The sequence below is a fragment of the Narcine bancroftii genome, chromosome 6, assembly GCF_036971445.1.
Source record: "Narcine bancroftii isolate sNarBan1 chromosome 6, sNarBan1.hap1, whole genome shotgun sequence".
Lineage (NCBI taxonomy): Eukaryota > Metazoa > Chordata > Chondrichthyes > Torpediniformes > Narcinidae > Narcine > Narcine bancroftii.
In genome coordinates, this window is record NC_091474.1 from 77328671 (window position 1) to 77349862 (window position 21192).

Consider the following 21192-nt stretch of genomic DNA (forward strand, 5'->3'; position numbering starts at 1 on the left):
TGACTGTGTACCAAAAATAGTAAAACTAGACCAAACTGGATTTATTAAAAAAAGACGAACAACGGACAATATCTGTAAATTCATTAACTTAATCCATGCAGTACAAGGAAACAAAACTCCAACAGTAGCAGTTGGTTTAGACGCAGAGAAAGCCTTTGACAGAGTAGAATGGAATTATTTATTCAAAGTACTACAAAAATTCAACCTAGCAGAGAAATATATTAATTGGATTAAAGCATTATATAAGGGACCATTGGCGAAAGTGACAGTAAATGGATATATATCAAACCAATTTAAATTAAGCAGATCATCAAGGCAGGGATGTCCACTATCTCCCTCACTGTTCGCGTTAGCTATAGAACCACTAGCAGAACTAATAAGAACAGAAAATAAAATAAGAGGGATAAAAATAAAAGAGAAGGAATATAAAATCAATCTATTTGCAGATGATGTTATAATATACTTAACAGAACCAGGAATATCAATAAAAGAATTACATAAGAAATTGAAGGAATATGGAGAAACATCGGGGTACAAGATCAACGCAAATAAAAGTGAAGCAATGCCAATGAATAATGTGGATTTCACAAAGTTTAAGAAAGAATCACCATTTAGATGGCAAACACAAGCAATTCGATACCTAGGTATACAACTAAATAATAATCTCGGCCATCTATATAAACTAAATTATCAGCCATTTATGAAAAAAATTACAAGACGACTTAGAGCACTGGAAAGACTTACCACTAACACTGATAGGAAAGATAAACTGTATTAAAATGAACATCTTCCCAAGGATACAATACCTATTTCAATCATTACCAATTCACCTAACAGAGAAATTCTTCAAGGAACTAAAGAAAATAATAAGGAAATTCTTATGGAAAGGGGGGAAACCGAGGATAGCATTAGATAAATTAACAGAATGGTACGAACAAGGAGGCTTACAACTACCAAACGTTAAGAATTATTATAGAGCAGCACAATTAAGATACCTATCAGATTTTTATCAAACAAGGGAAAAACCAGATTGGACCAGATTAGAGCTAGATAAAATAGGGGAGAAGATACCTGAACATATACTATATAAGTGGGATGAAAAATTGGTACAACATAGGAAATCACCAGTATTGCACCATCTGCTCAACATTTGGAAGAAGATTCACGTAGAAAGGAATAAAATAAATTATCAACTACCAAAATTAATATTGACACAAAATAAATAACCTTTCACAATAGATAACCTTTCCTTCAGAGAATGGGAGAGAAAAGGGATCAAAAGAATAGAAAATTGTGTTTCGGGAAATAAATTATTATCTTTTGAACAAATGAAGTACAAATATGGTATAACTCACAGTACCATGTTTGCATACCACCAACTGAAAACCTACTTGAAGGACAAATTGGGAAACAGTCTGAAGTTACCAGAAGGAAGCAATTTTGAATATATGATTACAGACACAATGATAATTAAAATATTTATAACATGTACATCAAACTGCAAGAAAAGGAGAACGAGGAAACAAACTGTAAACCTAAACAAAAATGGGAACAAGATCTAAACATAAAGATAAAGAATGAAACATGGGAAAAGCTATGCTCCGGAACTATGAGAAATACAATAAACACGAGGTTACGCTGGCCTTCTATTTTCAAGTAACATGATACTGCTGAATGTAGTTTGACTTTTAAATTGGATATTTTTATAATGGATTAAGTTCAACAAAATTTTAATTATAAAACCTGATGAGCACTTCAAAATATGTAAGAAATGTGCAAATTTTCTCTCTTGTAGTGTATTTATATTCTTCAATTAATAGACATCAAAGTTAAACAAAAAATCTTTTTTATGCCATTACATAAATATTAATAACAGGCCTGTTCAATTCTGTACACTATTACTGAATTTTAGATCTGTGCTGCTGTTTCTTCCCCCCCCCCCTTAATCTCAGATTGTTTATTTTGTTCAGTTATTAAATTAACAACAAATGTCATATTTTATGATTAAGATTGCAATAAGAAAAAAAACATCAGCTACTATCAACTGACGTTCTTTGAACAGTGGTCTCGTGGGCATGCACTATTTAAGATAATGAATTGGAGCAATGCTGCATTAACTTTAATGTTACTTTTTTGGAGTTTGCATTCCACTAATTTATCATGAATAGCAGAATCCAGATTCGTGGTAGCAAGATTGCTGAAATGGTTTCTTTATGTTTGTGGACTACCTCAGATTTAATAGGACAGAAAATGGAATGGCCACATGAGGACCAATATTGATGCTGCTTATTCTTCAAGATCAGAATCTCTTGGTGGTTGCCAAAGTTTTAATGTAGAGATTAATGATAAACTGATACAAAATGTTCTTACGTACTGAGAATTGTGGTTTTCAGCCAAAACAACCAGTTAATAGTGTGGAACAATAATTGTACTTAGGGATTTTTGCTAATGGGTAAGGAAGATAATGAAGTTTTTAACTTGGTAAAATCTGAATGCTTGGCTCATTCATTTATTAATAATGGCCAGTATTTATTTCAGACCAAATATGATGCCTTCTGAATTTAAATTATTTGTTTGGGAGTATATCTCCGAAATCTGCTTTCTAACTTTTATTTTCCATTGATTACTGTTTTTGTTGCCTTCAATATAAAATGCAATACTGTGGAGCAGCCATTCTCAACCTTTTTTTGCTATGACCCTCAAAGAACTCTACTCGAAGTTTATGCACTCCGTTTCCTGTGAAGCAGTTAGGTTTTGGCTTCTTTCATACTGACTATATTAACAAGAAAAAAAAATTAATTTAAGGTGAGGCGAAAAGAAAATAAAGCTTTTATTTAAATGTGCTGCCCCCCCCCCCCCCACACCAGGGAGGCCATAAGGCCCCCATTGAAAATGGCTATGGTAGATGACAAAGACTCACTCAAATTAGTTTCTACAGCTTCCTTTAAGAGTTCTATCCAGATATTGCTCTTTAGTCGATTTAAAGTGTCTCAACTTGGGAGTCAGAGGGTATCGATTTATTACTAACATGCTATGGCAATCTCTGGATTGGAATTGTTCCCTCCTCTACCACTTTCCTGCTACCTGCTACCCACCATTCTAGGTGTTAAAAATGTTTCCTCGGATTCCCCTTGACTTTTCCCTTTTACCTTCAACCTATGCCTTCCACTCGCATTGTTACAGATCATGTTGAGCCTTTTGAGTATTGTTGCAGGGATTAAATTCTGGAGATGGTTATTGTTCAGCATATCAGCCAAATTTGAATTTTGTGCAGTAAGACCCCTCCCCTGTTATCTGGAATCTGACAAAAATAAATTGCAGAAAATAAATAGGTAAAAAAAATGGAAGTCTAAAATTGGTGCACCATGCCATTATTTCTCCAATCACGCAATCTCAAGCAACTGGAAAATTCACTTAAACTGGCATCTACCAATCCCAGAGGTGCCGCATACCAAAGGCTTTACTGTTTAATATCTAATTGCATGCATTGCTCTTTGTGTAGTTGCAGTTGAACATCAAGCAATAATTGCCGAGCTTCAATATTTCCAAATTTTGAGAAAGGTTATTAACAAAGCAACGGGTCTAAGAAATTGCTGGTGGAAATCTGCAAGAATATCCTTGCGATGGGTTTGCTGTCTTCTTTGTAACCATTTTCCTTTGTACTGGACAGGATTCCAACTAGTATAGAGTCACTCATCCACCCCTCAATACCCAAATAATTTACTGACATGGTCAAGAGCTGAATTGATGTCTTATGCAGTCACCCCCACCTTTGGAACTTGTCTCCTTTGCCCATGTTTGGACCAAGGATGTATTGTCAGTATCCAAATAGCAGGACAGATCTAAAATTCAGTAATAGTGTACAGAATTATGTTCAAGATTAACGTTGGTAACCTTGTAGGGCCACTTTCTCCTGACTATCATTGTACCTTCGCAGGTACAGTTCTGCATTTGGAACAGAGTTTTCCCAAAGGGTGATGATGAAAAACATTAGAGCTGTAGTGGATAAGCATCGTAAATTGATTGCTTGTCTGGTCTCTGGCTGGCTCTCCCATCTTTGGCACAAGTCCTTGTGTGTCAGTGAACTGCATTTTTTGAAATTGACTGTACTGGTTGACTGTGCAACTCTAGCACATCTAGTTTTATTCTTAATGCACTTACTCAACATTTTAGTTACTGGGCCAGGGATGTCTTACACAATTCAACATGGCCTTTGTGAGATTACACCTTGAATATTGGTGCAGCTTTTCTCTCTTTTCTCAAGGAACAATATGCCTGCTATGAAAGGAGTGCAGAGAGTTTTGCCAGACTTATTCCTGGGATGGCAGATCTATTGTGTGACAAGAAATTAGGATGGATTTAATTAAATTTATTGCCTCTAGTAGATTTTTATTTTGGTTTGGATATTTGCAGGATTGAAGCAGAGCAAAGATGTCCTAATGAGATGAATATTCAGTCCAGAGCTTTTCTGAGTCTCGCAGGACACCAAGGTTGTGAATAGTTTGGTTCAGTTTAAAACAGTTTGTGAATGTGGGATAGAGATTATGAGGGGGATTTGAGAAGAAAAGTTTAATTTAGTTTCGTGATTCGCAAAGTGAGTGCTGCCACCCTCCCCCCAACCTGTGGGCAGTGGAAAGATCCAGGATTCTGAATCTTCAGTCTGCTGCAAAGTTTAATGAAGAAGCCAGTGCAGTAATTTTCTGGCCAGACTCCGGTTGGCAGTAGTGAGCACAAGAAACGGTGACAAGGTGTTCTTGTGAGAACTGATCTCAGTGGTTGCCATGCTGTACTGGTATAATTACACCCCGCACAGCACCGTCTCCACTGCTCAGCACTGCCACGACCTTCTCTCTGCACCCCCATGCCCCCCTCCACTCTGCACTGTCACTTACACTCCCAGACCTGATGTGTGTGTGGGGGGGGGGAGGGGGGGGAAATGGATGTGGCCAGGAGGCAGCAACCCAAAAAGATATGGGAACCACTGATTGAGTTGAATTAATTTTCTGTTTTTGCAGAATCATAAAAATAATTTGAGAGGTCCAGAGAAGTGGCACTGAGGTAGAGGTTGTTCACAGCTCTTTATTTTTATTTTTGTACATCTTTAAGGTTCATCGAAATTTTCACTTCTGCTGTCTCTCAGATCAACATTCTTGCATGCAACAAAATAGTATAATCTCTGGTTAATAATAATTCCACCTTTTAAAGCATTTATACAACAATGGAAAAAGGAAGCAAAACATCCCGACCATATTATGGCTTCTCTACAGTTTACAATTTGGTTATTTAAAGGGTTTATAAAATATTGGAAATCAGTCATACCTTAAATAAGATGATTTTCCAATCAATTGAGATAAATGAAACTGCTACCACAGTCCAGATTGGAACAGTGTTATAGGATTGCCATATGTACTAAAATTAGATAAATGTAATTTTGATTCTGTTTGCTAAATTAATAAACTAATTACCTCTGCCTTGCCTCCTTCCGTGCCAGCCGATACCGTTGCTCAAGCAGAAGGTGAATTACTCCATCACAATGTCACAAGAACAAATAGCATGCCTGCTGGCCAATGCATTGTTTTGTACATTCCCTCGACGGAGTAACAAAGCAAAACTTGAGTATTCCAATTTCCCGGACATCAACTTCAAGAAGTAAGTGCAAACAATTTCCTTGCAACACAAATATACAAATTTTACAGTCATTTTTTACACTTTGTCAACATTTTTTTGTTCCTGTTTGGATTTTCTACTATTTTTTTAACAGATGGAGGGCTGGTTTATCAACATTTGATGTGTTTGCATTAGTGTGTCAGGCACTCACCCATAAGGTTGTTACATAGTAAGGGAATGAAAGGATATGGGGAAAAGGCAGGTTGGAGGAGATAAGCCTATCGTCAGATCACCCATGATTGCATTGAATGGTGGAGCAGGCTCAACAGGCTGGATGGCCTATTCCTGTTCCTATGTATTATGATGTTATTAGGAACAAAATGTGGCTTTCATGGTGGAAGGAGGAACATACGAAAAACCATAGTGCAGGGGTGTCAAACTCAAATTCACGGAGGGCCAAAATTAAAAACTTGGACTAAGTCGAGGGCCGAACTAAATATTTATGGAAAATTTTCAACAACATCTGCAAGTTTTCTCTTCTTTCAACATATGTAATGTTAAACTTTTTCTTATTAAAATAAATGTTTAATAATAGTTTTGGATCATTGGCCCATTTCCTTTGGAGCTCTGAAACCGTGCACATGACGAGTCAATGAGGGATGATTAAAGCAGTGGTCTTCAAACTTTTTCTTTCCACCCACAGACTACCTTAAGCAATCCCTTACTAATCACAGAGCACCAATGGCACAGGGACGCGAGTGGAAAGAAAAAGGTTGAGAACTGTTGTATTGTGGTAACTCCACATCTGATTAGGTTAATTGTTAGGCAAGTGGTCAGAGAAGGACCCCCCTGTCACATTTGTGGCCCAAAATGTGAAGTTAATAAAACATTAAACACAAGTTTATCAGGTAAACTTCTCTGGGTCTTTATTCTCCCGTTTCCTTTGTTCTCCTGCTTGTGCTCTTATCTCTCTCTCATACCACGTGACTTCCGGTACATCTCATACATATTCATTATCATGACATCCCTCCTTTAATCAGAAATAAACTTTACCTTCACTTATCAATATCCCTCGGAAACATACAAACATCGTAACTAATGGTAATACTATAACTCAACTACATAAAATTTACTTCCTACAGCACTCATACATGCACTTTATGATATAAGATTAAATACTGTCCCAAAGTTCTTATTAAAACTATGGCACAAAGTCTTCGTATCGTTTGGGCGGTTTCCGGTTTCGTTTCGGCCTGCCTGCAATGTTGTCGTCGCTTCTCGGTTGTTCACTTTCAGCGTCGGAAATACTGCTCACCACGGCTTCGAGTGTTTCTGGCGCTCTAGTCACTTCATCAGGAGTGCTGGTAACTGCCTCTGGAACATCATCAGGTCTCTCAGTTTCAGCATCTCGTATTGGCCTCTCAACCTCTTCGCTCGATGTATCTCTGGACTGGTACCTTTTTACACTTGATACATTTCTCTTATACAGGACTCCAGTCGGAGACTTGACTGTCACCATACTGCCACTTCTGGATACGACAGTATAGGGTTGATGGTAATAAGGTGTGTCTAGCTTACCACCAGTTTCATGCCTCACTAGAACATCATCTCCTGGCATGATGTCTGAGTACTTGGCTCCACGTTTCGAATCTGTGTACAGCTTTGCTGCACCTTTCTTTTCAGCATCGTGGTCCCTCATCTCCTGGGTGTCTCGGATTTCCTTTATTTCTGGCATTTTTGTGCGGATTTTTCTCCCAAAAAATGCTTCTGCAGGACTTTTTCCAGTGGTTGCTTGAGTCGTTGCTCGATAGACAGCCACATAAGATATCAATGCTTCTCGCCAATTTTGTCCTTCTGCGTGTGCAATCCTCAATCGTTTTTCAATGGATTGATTTTGTCTCTCTACTTCTCCATTGGCTTGCGGCCATTTCGGAGTTACTTTATGATGGTGGATACCTGTGGTCCTCATGTATTCTGTAAATGTCTCTGAAATGAATTGTGGACCATTGTCAGAGTATAATGTAACAGGTAATCCATATCTTGCGAATATCTCTGCTAATGCTTGTATTGTTTTTTCAGTGGTTGTGGACTTCAACACCACGTACTCATAGTATCTGCTGTAGTAATCTATCACTACCATAATTGATTCACCCGTCGGTAAAGGTCCAAGAAAATCAACAGCTACGTCGATCCATGGTCCTGTCGGGAGTTGCGTACTCCGGATCGGTTCTGGCGGATTACTCCTACTTGTGATTTGACATCCGTGACAAGTTTTAACAAATCTCTCTGCGTCTTTATCACAACCTGGCCACCATACCTTGGTCCTGAGGTTTTGCTTGGTACCAACAATGCCTAGGTGTCCTTCATGCGCTAAGGATACGATCTTCAGTCTCAATCTTTGCGGTATCACCAATCTGCAACCTCTTAATACACACTGTCCGATGCAACAAAGTTCGTCTCTAATGGGAATGTAAGCCTTGTGAGTACACTTGTCCCATTGTCCACTCTGTATGCATTCTCTTACTTCCATGAGTTCTGGATCACGTTCGGATTCTCTCTCGACTTCCTTCGTAGTCACAGCTTTCGGTGTCGACTGAATAGCTACGAAGCATACAAAGCTCTCTGTTTCTGTTCCCAATTCTGACTTGGATTGTGGACCACCATCCTTCACCAATCTGGACAGCGGATCTGCAATGTTTGCTTTCCCTGCAATGTGGATTACTTTATATTTGTAGGGTTGTAGTCTGAGTACCCATCTCTCTATTCTGGCACATGGTTTTGATCTCGGTGCATAGATCACCTCTAATGGCTTATGATCTGTGATGAGTTCAAATTCAATGCCGTATAAATATGCATGGAACCTCTCACAGGCCCATACAAGTCCGAGTGCTTCTTTCTCTGTCTGAGAGTATCTTCTTTCCACATCTGATAACGATCTGCTGGCATAGGCAATGATTCTTGGTCCTCCATCATGCATCTGGACCAATACGGCTCCTAAACCAACTGGGCTGGCATCCGCTATGACTTTGGTTGATGCCGCCGGATCGTAATATCCAAGAGTTTTTGCATCTGTCAGGCTTTGCTTCAGCACTGTGAACAAAGCGTATGAAATGGTACACCTTTCCAGGATACTTTCCTTTCCCCCGGACTTTGCCTTTGGAAGTTGTACTCTTCCTCTTCTGGTCTGCATTGGACTTGCTTTTGCACTTCTTTGCAAAGTGGTCCTTACCTCCACACTTTCTGCAAACTTTGCCTTTGGCCGGGCAATATGGGTCTTTTCCAAAGTGACCTCGGTTTCCACATCGATAACACTCCACATCCTGTGTCGACGTATATCTTGGCTGATTATGGCGATGTGAGAGCCTCTTAATTTGCTGGCTTGAGTTGTTTTTCAGGGTCATGGTATGAAATTGCCCTTCAACAGCCTCTAATGCAGCAGCAATGGTTAAAGCATCGGTGAGTTCCAACTCACTCCCTCTTTCCAGTAGACGTCTTCTGAGTTTATCTGATATGCAGTGCTGTACAACTTGATCTAATAATTGGTTGTCCAAATCAGCTGCCATGTAATTGCATCCAACAGCTAGCTGGCGTAGTCTCGTCACGTACTGAGCAATTGTCTGGCCATCTTCTTGTCTTGTTCTCCGAAACAAATGGCGTTGAAATGTAGCATTCGGTGTCACTACATAATGTGCATTTAATGCATCTACCGCTTTCCAGTACTCATCCTTTCTTCCAGTATTCAAAAGTGTCTTAAATGTTTCCCGAACTGAGGGTCCTGCAGTGAAAAGAAGTAACGCCCTTCTCTGCGCTTTTTGTTCAACTGTACCGGTATCTAGAAATAGGCCACGACTGTCGGCGTAGGATTCAAATTCTTCCAGCCATGCTTTCCACTTCACACTTACAGTACTTGCATCACCAGTCCGGTCAAAATGAGCAATTCCACTATGTGTTAGAAAGTTACCGTCTGCCCCAGCCATGAGGAAATATTCCAGCCCCAAAAGTACTGAGACAAAGAGAAAATTCTTATCACCTTGAAGTTGTCTGTAATCCTCTGTAATCTTGTTTAGTCTTTAATTTTCTTCAAGCTTCTTTCATCCTCGTCGCCAATGTCACATTTGTGGCCCGAAATGTGAAGTTAATAAAACATTAAACACAAGTTTATCAAGTAAACTTCTCTGGGTCTTTATTCTCCCGTTTCCTTTGTTCTCCTGCTTGTGTTCTTATCTCTCTCCCTTACCACGTGACTTCCGGTACATCTCATACATATTCATTATCATGACACACCCCACCCCCCCACCCCAAGAAAGGCTTAAATCACAGGAACAAAATAGCTTCCGTCTCACTGCTCCCAATCTTACACACTGTCCTGATGTGGAATGCTGGGTCACAGCTCCACGTTCACCCGAGTTCAGGTGCTGTCTGTGTGGAGTTTGTACGCTCTCCCCTTGTCTTGGACCAACAGGTCGGTCGCCTGACGAAGGCACTCAAACCCCCCGTTGAAACGCCGGCGTCCGGGGCGGTGGAGGAATTGGCTGAGAAGAGCGCATTGCTCCCACCCCCCCTCCCATGGTTGGAGAGGGATTAAACTGCGATCTCACGGCGCCGGGCTTGTCTCCAACAAAAGGAGCGGGAGGCAGGGTCCGCCGCGCACGGAGCGAGGGGGAAGGCATCGCCAACGAGACGTTCGGTCCGGCGTCGCCGCTGAAGCGCAGACCCAGCGAGGATGGTCCCCAACTCCAGCCGCGTCTGTGTGTCCGGGAGCCGGGCGGGCTGAGTGCGGCGCTCCGATCCCCGGGATTCGGGACTCTGAGATCCCTCCACATCTCTGGCGTCTTCATTTTCACCTTCAGTGTGCATGCACTATACTGGCGTGGCGGCCAGTGGGTCAACTCTAATATATATTTAATATGATCTTGCGGGCCAAATATAATTATATCGCGGGCCAAATTTGGCCCGCGGGCCAGAGTTTGACATGTGTGCCATAGTGGATGCCCATGTGATTAGATAAAGAATATCAAAAGTGAAGTTCTGGGGAATTGTCTCATCTCAAGTAATTTTGTACCATGCAGTGAGACTGTGGGAGGAGACAGGAAAGAGTATAACCTGCAAGGAAAGCTTGTATTGAAAAGGAGTGACATAAATATTTAAATTTTAAAAAAAATAAGCAGGGTCCTTGCGATTTTTGTTTTTAAATGTCCATTGAGCTATAATGGAATGTGATGTTTGTCTGGATAGTTAATTTTGAGTTTGATGATAAAGGTGGAGGTATCAGTCTTGCAAGACAGAGTTTTGTGATCTGTTAGGTGAGCAGCTGAGATGGATTATCTGGAAGAAGATGAGGCAGATTTTATTTTTGTAACTTGAATGTGCGTGAGAAGATCATTGATAAAGGCCATTGTGCTTGGAAGAATTGAGTTCTACAGGAAAGGCACTTCTGTTTTGGACAACAGAATATTGCATGGATGCATTGGGTGTATTTAAGACATCAAAGGTGATGGGGAGAGGGCTGGGCAGTGGGGCTGAGTGGGAAAATGGACCATCTTCTGATTAAAATAGTGAGGCAGATTTGATGGGGTGAATAGCCTATTTTTGCTCCTATATTTTTAGTATTTGAAAAATCTGTTGGTTGGAGGTGTGCTTATACAGTACAGACTTTCTCTGTTCCAATATAACTTCATGAAAAGCCCTGTTTGCATTACTTCACAGGTTATTTTTAACTCCAGATTCCTTCTGAGTCCTCCATGTACTTGTAAATGTGTGTACTAGGCCATTTGGCACTTGACGAGTGTTATCTACCTAATTTGTTTTCTATTAAGCCGCATGTTAACCTCTCAATCTCTGAAAATACTTTAATATTTTGATTGAGCTAATAGGGATTTGAAAGACATGGACAAATCCAACTGTGGTGCCCAAGTCATTTTTCCTCATTTGGTTAAATGGGATGAGATACAAGTTATCCTAATGGATATGTGAGAGCTATTCAAGTGCAAACTCATTTTAATCCTAATAAGAGTGAACATAATTCCAAAAGTAGTTTAGCAACAAAGATCCTGACATCTGTTTTTTGGGTGCCATTTATGACCCGTGTACACTCACCTCTGCTGCGCAATATCCCAGACTGCATCTTAATAAAGTTGTTGACATGCACCATTTGTTTCAATGACATGCGCAGAGCTAGCAGAACTAGTTGCAATGTTATCACTGCCATTTTGAAGTTTGATGTTCCTGTTGATGTCATCCCTGGAGCTCTTGGCTGAATATTCATTGTTCAGTAGCTAGCAATCACAGCCAGTACTATTTAAATGCTTCTGAATGTCAGAAATGCAATATTAAGGCCGAAAGTATAAAAAAATTTTTGGTTAGTATGTTTCGAAATCAACAAGGACAAATGTTATTTTGGGTCTGTTTTGTAATAAGACGGAATTAATTGGGATTCTATCATTTAAGGAATATTAGGGAACTGTGATCAAGATGGGATAGAATTTAATCTTTTAAAAAAAAGGAAAGTGGTTTAATTGGAAATTAGATCATTAATTTGAATAAAGCAAATAATGAAAGCATAAGTTGGGAGTTCACTGAGGTAGAGTGACCAAAGGAAAAAGTTTGTAATGTTATTAAAAAGCTGCTTGAGGATTGCGAAGATTTCAAAATTCAGCATAAGATGGGGAGAGCATTGAGAAAGAAAAGTAAAATATGTTAGTATTTTGACAAGAAAAATTAATGATAATACATTGTACAATATGCATATCGTATGCACCAAAAATCTTGCTGCAGCTGAACAGATACTTCACAAAAAATTATAATAGTACACATAATTTGAATTTAAAAAGATGATAAATTCAAAAGATGGATAATATTCACATTTATCTTAGGGCAAAAAAATGTAATAGTGCAGAGAGTCTTTTTGTGCTGTTGGAGAAGTCCTTGATTAGTGTACCAAGGGGAGCGAAGCAGCGTGATAGCTGTTCGAAAGAAACTGTTCGTGAAGCTAGAGGCAGTGGTCTTCAGGCTTCTGTCTGAAGATAGCAGTGAGATGAGATTGTGACCAGGGTGATGGGGATTCTTCTTGAGGCAGTCTTCAGGGCTTAGAGTCTTCAGTAGGTCAAAGCCTGTGATGGACTTGGCTGCATTTGCTGCTTTCTGTAGTCTGTTTCTGGACATTCAAATTACCAAACCAGGCTGTGTTGCAATCAATTAGTCTACTTTCCACAGTGTACCTGCAGAAATTTAACAGAGCATGCAAAATCTCTTCAGATTCCTTAAAAAGTAGAGGCTTTGATAAGCCTTTTTCATTGTTAAAATGTGTTGTTAAAGGCTCTTCAGATATGCAAAGTGGAAAATATGAATGAGGGCTCCCTTGCGGAGTGATGCAGGAGAAATTCTATTCGGATGTAGTTTGTGTTTGGCTCTTGAAAACCTGAAAATAGTTGCAAAATTTAATTTAAGAGCAACACAAGATTTGGTGTGAATGACGAACTCCACTAAAGTAACATTATAAATGCTTGTAGTAAATACACAAAAGTGCTGGAGAAACTCAACAGGTCCCACAGCAATTACCATTGAAAGATTAACCCATTGGACCTTTTGACTTGCAATCCAAGATTTTGAGAAAGGGGGTATGGAGATGCTACATCCACTGATAATAATTTTCCAAAATTACACAGTTGTTTGGTTCTCACAGATTAAATGCCAGCAAATACAAGCCAGCCTTGTTAAGAAAGGAAGATGAATGATAACGTGAACTGTGTTCCAGTTAGCCTGACTACAATACAGTAAAATCCAAAAAATCGGGGATTGGGTCAGTCAGGATTTTCCGTTTTCTCAGTTAGTACTTTTAAAATTAAAATTTAATGAGGAATAAAGAAGAGATGAATGGGTAATTAGATTGAAAACTTGGCTGAATGGTGCACCAACAACAACCTTGTACTCAATGTCATCAAAACTAAAGAACTGATGGTTGACTTCAGGAAGGTAAAACCAGAGGTGTACAATCCAGTGAAGATTGGGGGATCCGGGTGGAGAGGGTGAGCAAAGTTAATTTCTTGGGGTTCACTATCTCAATATCTAACACCAATTACATCGTGATTGGGTTCCTCAGGAACCCTGGCAAATTTCTACAGAGGTGTGGTGGAAAGTGTGCTGACAGGCTGTATCACAGTCTGATACGGGGACATCAATACCCCTGAGCGTAAAACCCTCCAAAATGTAGAGGACACAACTCAGGACATCACAGGCAAAACCCTCCCCACTATCGAGAACATCTACAGGGAACGCTGTCGTCAGAGAGCTGCAGCAATCATCAAGGATCCACTCCAACTGTTCATGCTCTGTTCTCACTGGTGCCACAAGACTCACCCCACCAGGTTCAGAAACAGCTGCTCCCCCTCCACTATCAGACCCTTCAACGACAAACTCAATCAGGGACTCATTTAAGGACACTTGTGCACATTATTGATTTTTAAAAAATTCTCTGTGCATTACATTTGTTATCTATTTACAGTTCTTTATTCATTTACACATATATGCTTTGCATTATTTTGCACTATGAACAAGTGGTAATTCTGCTTCGCTTACAGGAAAAAGAGTCTTAGGGTTGTATCTGATCTCATGCATGTCCTCTGACAATAAATCTGGAATCTTAATCTTATCTAAATTTAATCTAGCAAATACAAAACGAGCAGTTTTAAAGTAAAATAAAGTCAACACGACAAAAGTGTTAACTTTTTTTCACCGCAAAAAAGCACATAATGCTTGAAATTATGTTTAAAAATGAACGTTCGAAAAGAAAAATACAGCAAAAGTTTAAAAATGGCGACTTCATGGTCATTTGTTGCTGCTGTGCATCTGCGGTGCTTATGCATGCACGTGCTTGCTACAACTCTACTATTGTTCCTTTCAAAATCATTTCAAAATTCCACAGAATGTAGTTTTGAGGGCTGAAGTGTTTGAAGGTATACATATAAGCCAGCTGCTTCCAAATAAAGGCTCACTGGTAACCAAAGAATCCAGTAGCCTAATACTGGAAAACCTGGTTGTAAAAGGAAGAGACAGAGGAGGCAATGTAAAATTGTTCCTTGAGAAACAATCCTTGCAACATGTACATTTCTCTTTTGAGGCTCACTGAATCTCTCACTTATCATGGATAAAATTGTGGTCGGAAAGAGACTGTGACATCAAATGTTTGTGTGCCTGGCTACTTCTAAGAGGGCATTTGTGAAGTTGGTATCGTCTCACTTGATTCATGAACAAAGTCACCCAGAATAACGTTTTAATTTTCAGTTGCATAGACAAGCACGTAAAGAGAGCACAAGAGATTCTAAGTTCTTCAGTGAAGAAGGCCATTGCTCTGCTTGTGCAGGTTAATTTGAGTAATGCATCTATTAGAACACATTTAACAATATAACCAGCACACGTCAATTCAGAAAAAAAATGTTGTTTACCATATTGCTTAAGTTGTTAATAAATGATAACTAGTAACAATCCTATTGAAATAAAATCTGCAATTTGTTTATGCATAATTTCCAATTTACATTGAAAAACTGTATTGAGAGAGGGCCAAGGAAAGTTTTCTTATGAATGAGAAGCAGATAAGTGTGAGTATTCCATTCATATTTCCGTTCATGTTTGTGTAAAGGAAAGGTAATTAAACATGTTGTATTTAGAATGATTTTCAATTTAGTATTTCAAAATGATTATAAAAGACGCATTACAGTGAACAACATAAATTATAGCAGTAATGAGGATCATCTGGTGATTCTTAAGAGTAACTGAACCAATTCAATTAATCTAACATGGTTAGAAGATAACAGAGTTATATCTTGACATAATTCTTGAAGGACAACAAAGTGTCTCAAAATAATCATCTTGGCTTCCTGGCTTTTATTAGGCAGCTGCTCCCCATGTATTTATGGATAAATAAGCTCCAGCCAGAGATCAGATTTTTTCTCTGAGGTTGAAATTATTCTGCAGCTGCCATCAGAGTTTAACAAGTTAACTTTTGTTGGGTGGTTTATAATTTCTGGCCCAAGAAAGTGTTCATGCATGTGAAATTAAACACAAATTCAGGCCTCCCCTTCCTGAGGTTTGAATTTTAACTAGAAGTTAAGCAACTTGCTAAAAATTTAACATCAATGTATTGTACTCCAAAGGCATGCCAGCATTGAAAATTGACGAAAATAAAAAAATTCAGGGCGAACCTTAATTATGGATAATCTGACTTGCAGAAATCTGGCTTCATGCAAAATCTCTCATGCAGTTTTATCAAAGCATTTTGGAAGGTGCTAGTAGAAAAAAATGTGATGTTCATCAATGACTTGGATACAGTTTAAAAAGTGATAATGTTGGGGTGAATATAAAATGAAAAAATTATTAGCAACTGCCTGTGGATCAATACGAAATGGGCAGCTGCAGATATGTTGCAGAGCAGTTGCTCTAAGAACAATTCTTGAGAATGAAACCTAGTGTAACTCGGACTGCCTGTATCCAATTTTGACTCGTGCACTTGTTTTCTTTTTATATTAAACTTTCACTATCTTTTTGTATGAGAAAAAGAGGATTCGGGGCTTTGGAAGTAGGCATTGAGTCACAGAATCTAAAAATATTACAGGTACACAATCCTTTATCCAGACATCTAAAATCTGGAAAGATCCAAAATCCAGCAAGTAAGGAGAGTGACCGGTAGCGCAAGTCGGGCCGGTGAAGGGAAAAACGGGCAGCACGAGTCGGGCCGGCAAGGGGGAGAGACCGGCAGCGCGAGTTGGGCCGGCGAGGGCGAGAGACCAGGAGTGCGGCTGAAAGGGGGTGGGGGTAGATATGGTAGCACAATTCGGGTGGGTTTAAATCTGGCTTTCCGAAATCCGGAAAAATCTGAAATTTGGGACACACCGTCCGCCAAGGGTTCTGGATAAAGGATTGTGTACCTGTATTTCTTTAATTTTAACAAAAAAGTCCTGGAATAGATTCACTGATTGACTTCATCTGACCATAAAGTAGGATATTTTTACCAATGAACTGACCAAAGACAAGTCTAATTGGCTCTTGAGGACTGATTTTCAACATTTCTTCCTCCTGTTCGGGTTAGGAAAGACATGAAGTTGTGTTTTCTTCCTTGCCCTAAACAATGTGGAAATTGCTTTTGTTGAATTAACATTTTGTCTGAAAGATGGTCTAGTTCTTTAGGGATTTACTAAAGTAAAACAAGCCATTGCCTCCATAACTACATTTCAACAGTGGCTTTTGAACCACTTTGCTTTATTTCCTAATTTTTTTTGAAGTTAGATAAACAGCAGGGTAACAGGCCCTTTTTTTGGGCCTACGAGCCCATGCTGCCCAATTACACCCAATTGATCTACACCCCTGGTATATTTCTGGAGGGTGGGAGGAAGCCAGAGCAGCTGGAGGAAACCCATGCAAACACACAGAACTCGTGACAGACATACATACTGCCCTCAATGAGACACAATTCATTTTTGGTCCTTTTTTTTAATGAAAACATCTGCATTTATTGCATTTACGGAAAAAAAAATCTAATATAACAGTGACTCAAGGTTCAGATATTAACTTTAAATATCATTAGTTAATGATCTTGTGCTGCTTTTGTTGGTTTACCCCTACTCACTCTGTGCTTTTCATCCTAATGACTGACAGTGCAATATTTTGTTATGCCATTATCCACTCTGCATCAGGGTAGTTCAGATGCTGATTATCTAAGTAAAAGAATATACAATTAGCATTGATATTCTTTCTAAACACTGACGTCGTAAAGGTCAGCGACAAACTTTGGTGGCCCTCATGATGAAGCTTCTTGAGTTAATTGTATTAAACGAGTAGTACTCCAATGTAAAGCAATGCCAAAAAGATAGTAAAGTCTCCAAAAATAACTGCATTTCTTCACAGAAACCCTAAAAATTGATTGTATTAGGAATAATATGCTTGATTTATGGACACAATCATTTGAGTTATCCTTATCATTTCACTAATTTTTGTTTTAACATTGTTTTTGTGTTAAATATCTTAGCCAAGTTCCTTCGTTTGACATTAGCAATGCACTTGTAATGTTGTGGTGCTGGGCATATACAGGGGACAGAGACTTCTAAACCTACTGTTTTGTCAAAGGATACTGCCTGATTTCAATGATCTTAAATCAACAGCTTTGGATAATTTTAAAATATGTAATGGTTAGAAAGTGCAAGGGGAGTGAGAGTGAAGATGGAATATTGTTGAACATTGAGGTAGCAATGATGCAGGTTGTGCTCTGCACTGTATCTAATTTTGGAATTCTCTCAGCATGACTTTTGCTGTCCTTGATGTCTGAAATTGTTTCAAGAAATTCATTGCTCTTGTGATATGTGAATTATAAGACCAGTTCAAAATTAATCATTGCTGAATTTGTTTCTGCCTAATATTGCAGATAGTAAGAACCACAAGATCATGACCAAATGGTCGAAACTAATGATTTGTCATACAGTCACTGCTTTTGCATCACACACTAGCCCAAATTATAATTAAAAAATCATATTACAGTGGATAAGAATAGCAAGTGCAGGAAGTCATGTCAGGAAGGATCCAAAGATAGATGGAGAACAGATGAAAGGTCATTGACATGAAATGTTTGTTCTCATCAATCTCCAGCACAGAAAATGGGTTTGCAGCCCAACATCCATGACACCCATTGTACATTTCTATTAGTCACAAAAGTCCTTCTTCAATCCCCTGCAATTATGTCTTTGATCCCTTGATGAAGAGCTCAAGCCTGAAACATTGGTTATATGTCCTTATCTTTGCTATATAAAGTACACTTTATGACCAGCTGAGGTTCTCCAGCATTGTGTTTTTTCTTCAACCACAGAGTCTGCTGAATTTCATGTTTTACCTCAAAATATGTTCTCTTGAATTAAACTCCTCTCATGAGGAAAATATTCTTACTATCTATCCTAACTATCCCCTTCAAAATTTTGTATGCCTCTAGCAAGGTCATCACTCTGCCTCCAAGGAAAACAAATGGAACATGTTCAATCTCCAATCCAGAGCCACATCCTGGTGAATTTTCTCTGCACCTTCTCCAACGAAGTCACACCTTTCCTCTTCTGGAACTGCACATAATACTCCAACTGCGGTCTAACCAATGCTTTGTGAAGTTGAACAAGTGAAATATTCACTGCTAACTGCCATTAATAGAAGTAGGGATTACCCAGGAAGCTTGGTTATCCTTAAGGCCATCTTCTATCAGTGAAAGTGGTTTGTCCATAAGGCACTTGTCTGATGAAAAGCATCATGTCAGTTCAATTTGGCAGTGAAATCTGTTGTACATTGGAATCAGTTTTTGAAAATTGTATCTCTAGCCTGAAGGGCTTTTACTGCATCAGCCTAGATTCAGCAATTTAATTCCCAGCCTTATTATTTGAAAGGTCCTAAGAGGAATATTCATATCTAGGGACAATGACCTAATGTAGAAAGCAACTAAACAAACTCTGCAGTTGGATAATGGACACCATGTTTGTCATTTACTTGATTTGCATTTACTTGGGTTCAGCCACAGAACCATTAAAGGTTTGTTCAAATGGTGCATTTGGTTATTTTGAATATTGCATGTTGCTTTCATTCAAAATTTAAATTGCATTCAAGTGCACAATTCAGGATTTTCTTGTTTCAAAGACTTTTCAAAATGGGATAAGAATTAATATGTTACATTTCCACTACACATTTCATTATAATATTCAAGGTTGCTGTATCAAAAGTGATTTTTTTTTCTAATCAGCTTGCAGTTTGCTGTTAATACAAATGTTAATGTTCTCTGGCCTTCTTCCTCATTTTCATTCTGTAAACAATTGTTCATATTTTAAGGTTGTCTTAATTATTTTCTAGATTGTTTGAAGGATCTTCACTCAAGAAAGTCGAAAAGCTTAAAACACTGTTCTGCTATTTCAGAAAAGTCACAGAGAAAAGTAAGTTTATACTACTCAGAATAAGCAATAATATATTTTATTAATTTTCTGCAAACAAAATTAAATTGAAATATATCAGCATAGATACACAAGCCATCTGGAATTCTATTATGGTATGGCAATAGCATATTTGAAATGTTTTAGCCAAACAGACGCTAGGGCCATACAATAATGAAATATAGTTTCATATTCTTGAGTCAACATGTCCAAAATTCTAGACAGACTTTATATAAAGGGAAATCAAAATCCTTGTCATAGCATTAATCCAGAAGCATGGTAGAGATAAACAAGAGACTGCAGATGGTAGAAAACTGGAGAAACACACAAATGTGTCAGTGGTTGAGCATCCGCCTGTTTCTTGCCATTCCCGATGAAGTGTTTTGGCCTGAAGCGTTGACTATCTATTGCCTATCATTGCTACCTGACCTCCAGCATTTTGAGTATCAATCCAGGAGTAAGTCTACTGGTAGTTCCTTTTGTATCCTGCTTCTCACCCCTTGGAGTAGTTAACTGGATGTTTTCAGTTTTCTGAAAATTGAAGTTTTTTGGTGGCATCAAAAGTTATTGGGAATCTAAAGGGATGCAGAAATTTGACCACTCTTTAATAATGTTCATATTTTATATGCCGGTATTATTGCAATTTGTAAAAATAGTTTGGTGAATTTTTAATTATTATTTCATGTCAATGTTAACCAATGAATGACATCAAGCCAGGTAATATGAAAACACAAGGCAAAAGAAATTAAAGCAGACAAGGCCATTTGGCCCCTCCATGCTTGGGCAGACAGCAAGTTGATGGCTGATCTTGTGCCTCAGCACCACTTTCTTCCATGTGCAGCATAACTCTTGATTCACAAGTCTTGGGATATAGTAATGGAACCATGTGTCAGAAGGATATTCAGATTTTTTCCAAAAACTGAATCTTACATCAGAAAAAGAAAGCTGTTTCTGGAATTTAAAAACAACCACAGGAAATGGTTGAACTATAAAATCAAGGAACACATTTGCAAGAAGAAACATTGGGACTGGAATTGGCATCAGAAATGAATCATTAGTGCAAACAATGCATTTCAATAAGTGATCACAAGCTGGCATTATTCACTCTGAGAAAAGATATTTGGCTCAATTTTGAGATTATCATTACTTACAAATTACACAAAGAGAGCAGGTTTCTGTTGGATGTGTCCCAGAGTTATTGTCGCCACACATGCTTGGTTTGGGTGTCGAAGACTAATCTTGTGAACCCAATGCACCTTGGGACTCAGAAACAAGTGGGTCAATGTTATTCAGAAACAATTAAAAGCTCTCAATAATTAAATAAATGAATCTTTCAATTTGTTTAGTTTTTAAATAACTTAGAAGTAATTAAAATATTAAATTAAAATAATTAGGAAAAAAAACCTGCCTTTCCTATTGCCTTCTAATCTATTAGTCTGAAAAGTTTGACTTTGTAAATCAGAAAGGTCATTCTGATGAAGTCACTTTCTCTTTCCGCAGCCTGCTGCCTGACTTGCTGAGTTTTTCCAGTATTTTCTTTTTTCGGTTTTAAGTTATTTCCCTAACCAGGGAAGCCCAGCAAAGAGCAATGTGACTGTTAGGACCAACTCCCCCTAAGTCTTGGATTTCTGCAATTTTCAATCCA

The 21192-nt window shown here is 38.6% G+C and overlaps 1 protein-coding gene across 2 annotated transcripts in view; it reads left to right on the top strand.

The window, feature by feature from the left end:
• parga (poly (ADP-ribose) glycohydrolase a) overlaps positions 1-21192 on the top strand; it is a 138243-nt gene that overhangs the window by 64742 nt on the left and 52309 nt on the right. For both annotated transcript variants that reach the window (XM_069885430.1, XM_069885431.1), the window contains exons 9-10: positions 5492-5649; positions 19471-19550. In XM_069885430.1, the coding sequence (XP_069741531.1) occupies positions 5492-5649; positions 19471-19550 (238 nt within the window). The remainder of the gene's footprint in view (positions 1-5491; positions 5650-19470; positions 19551-21192) is intronic.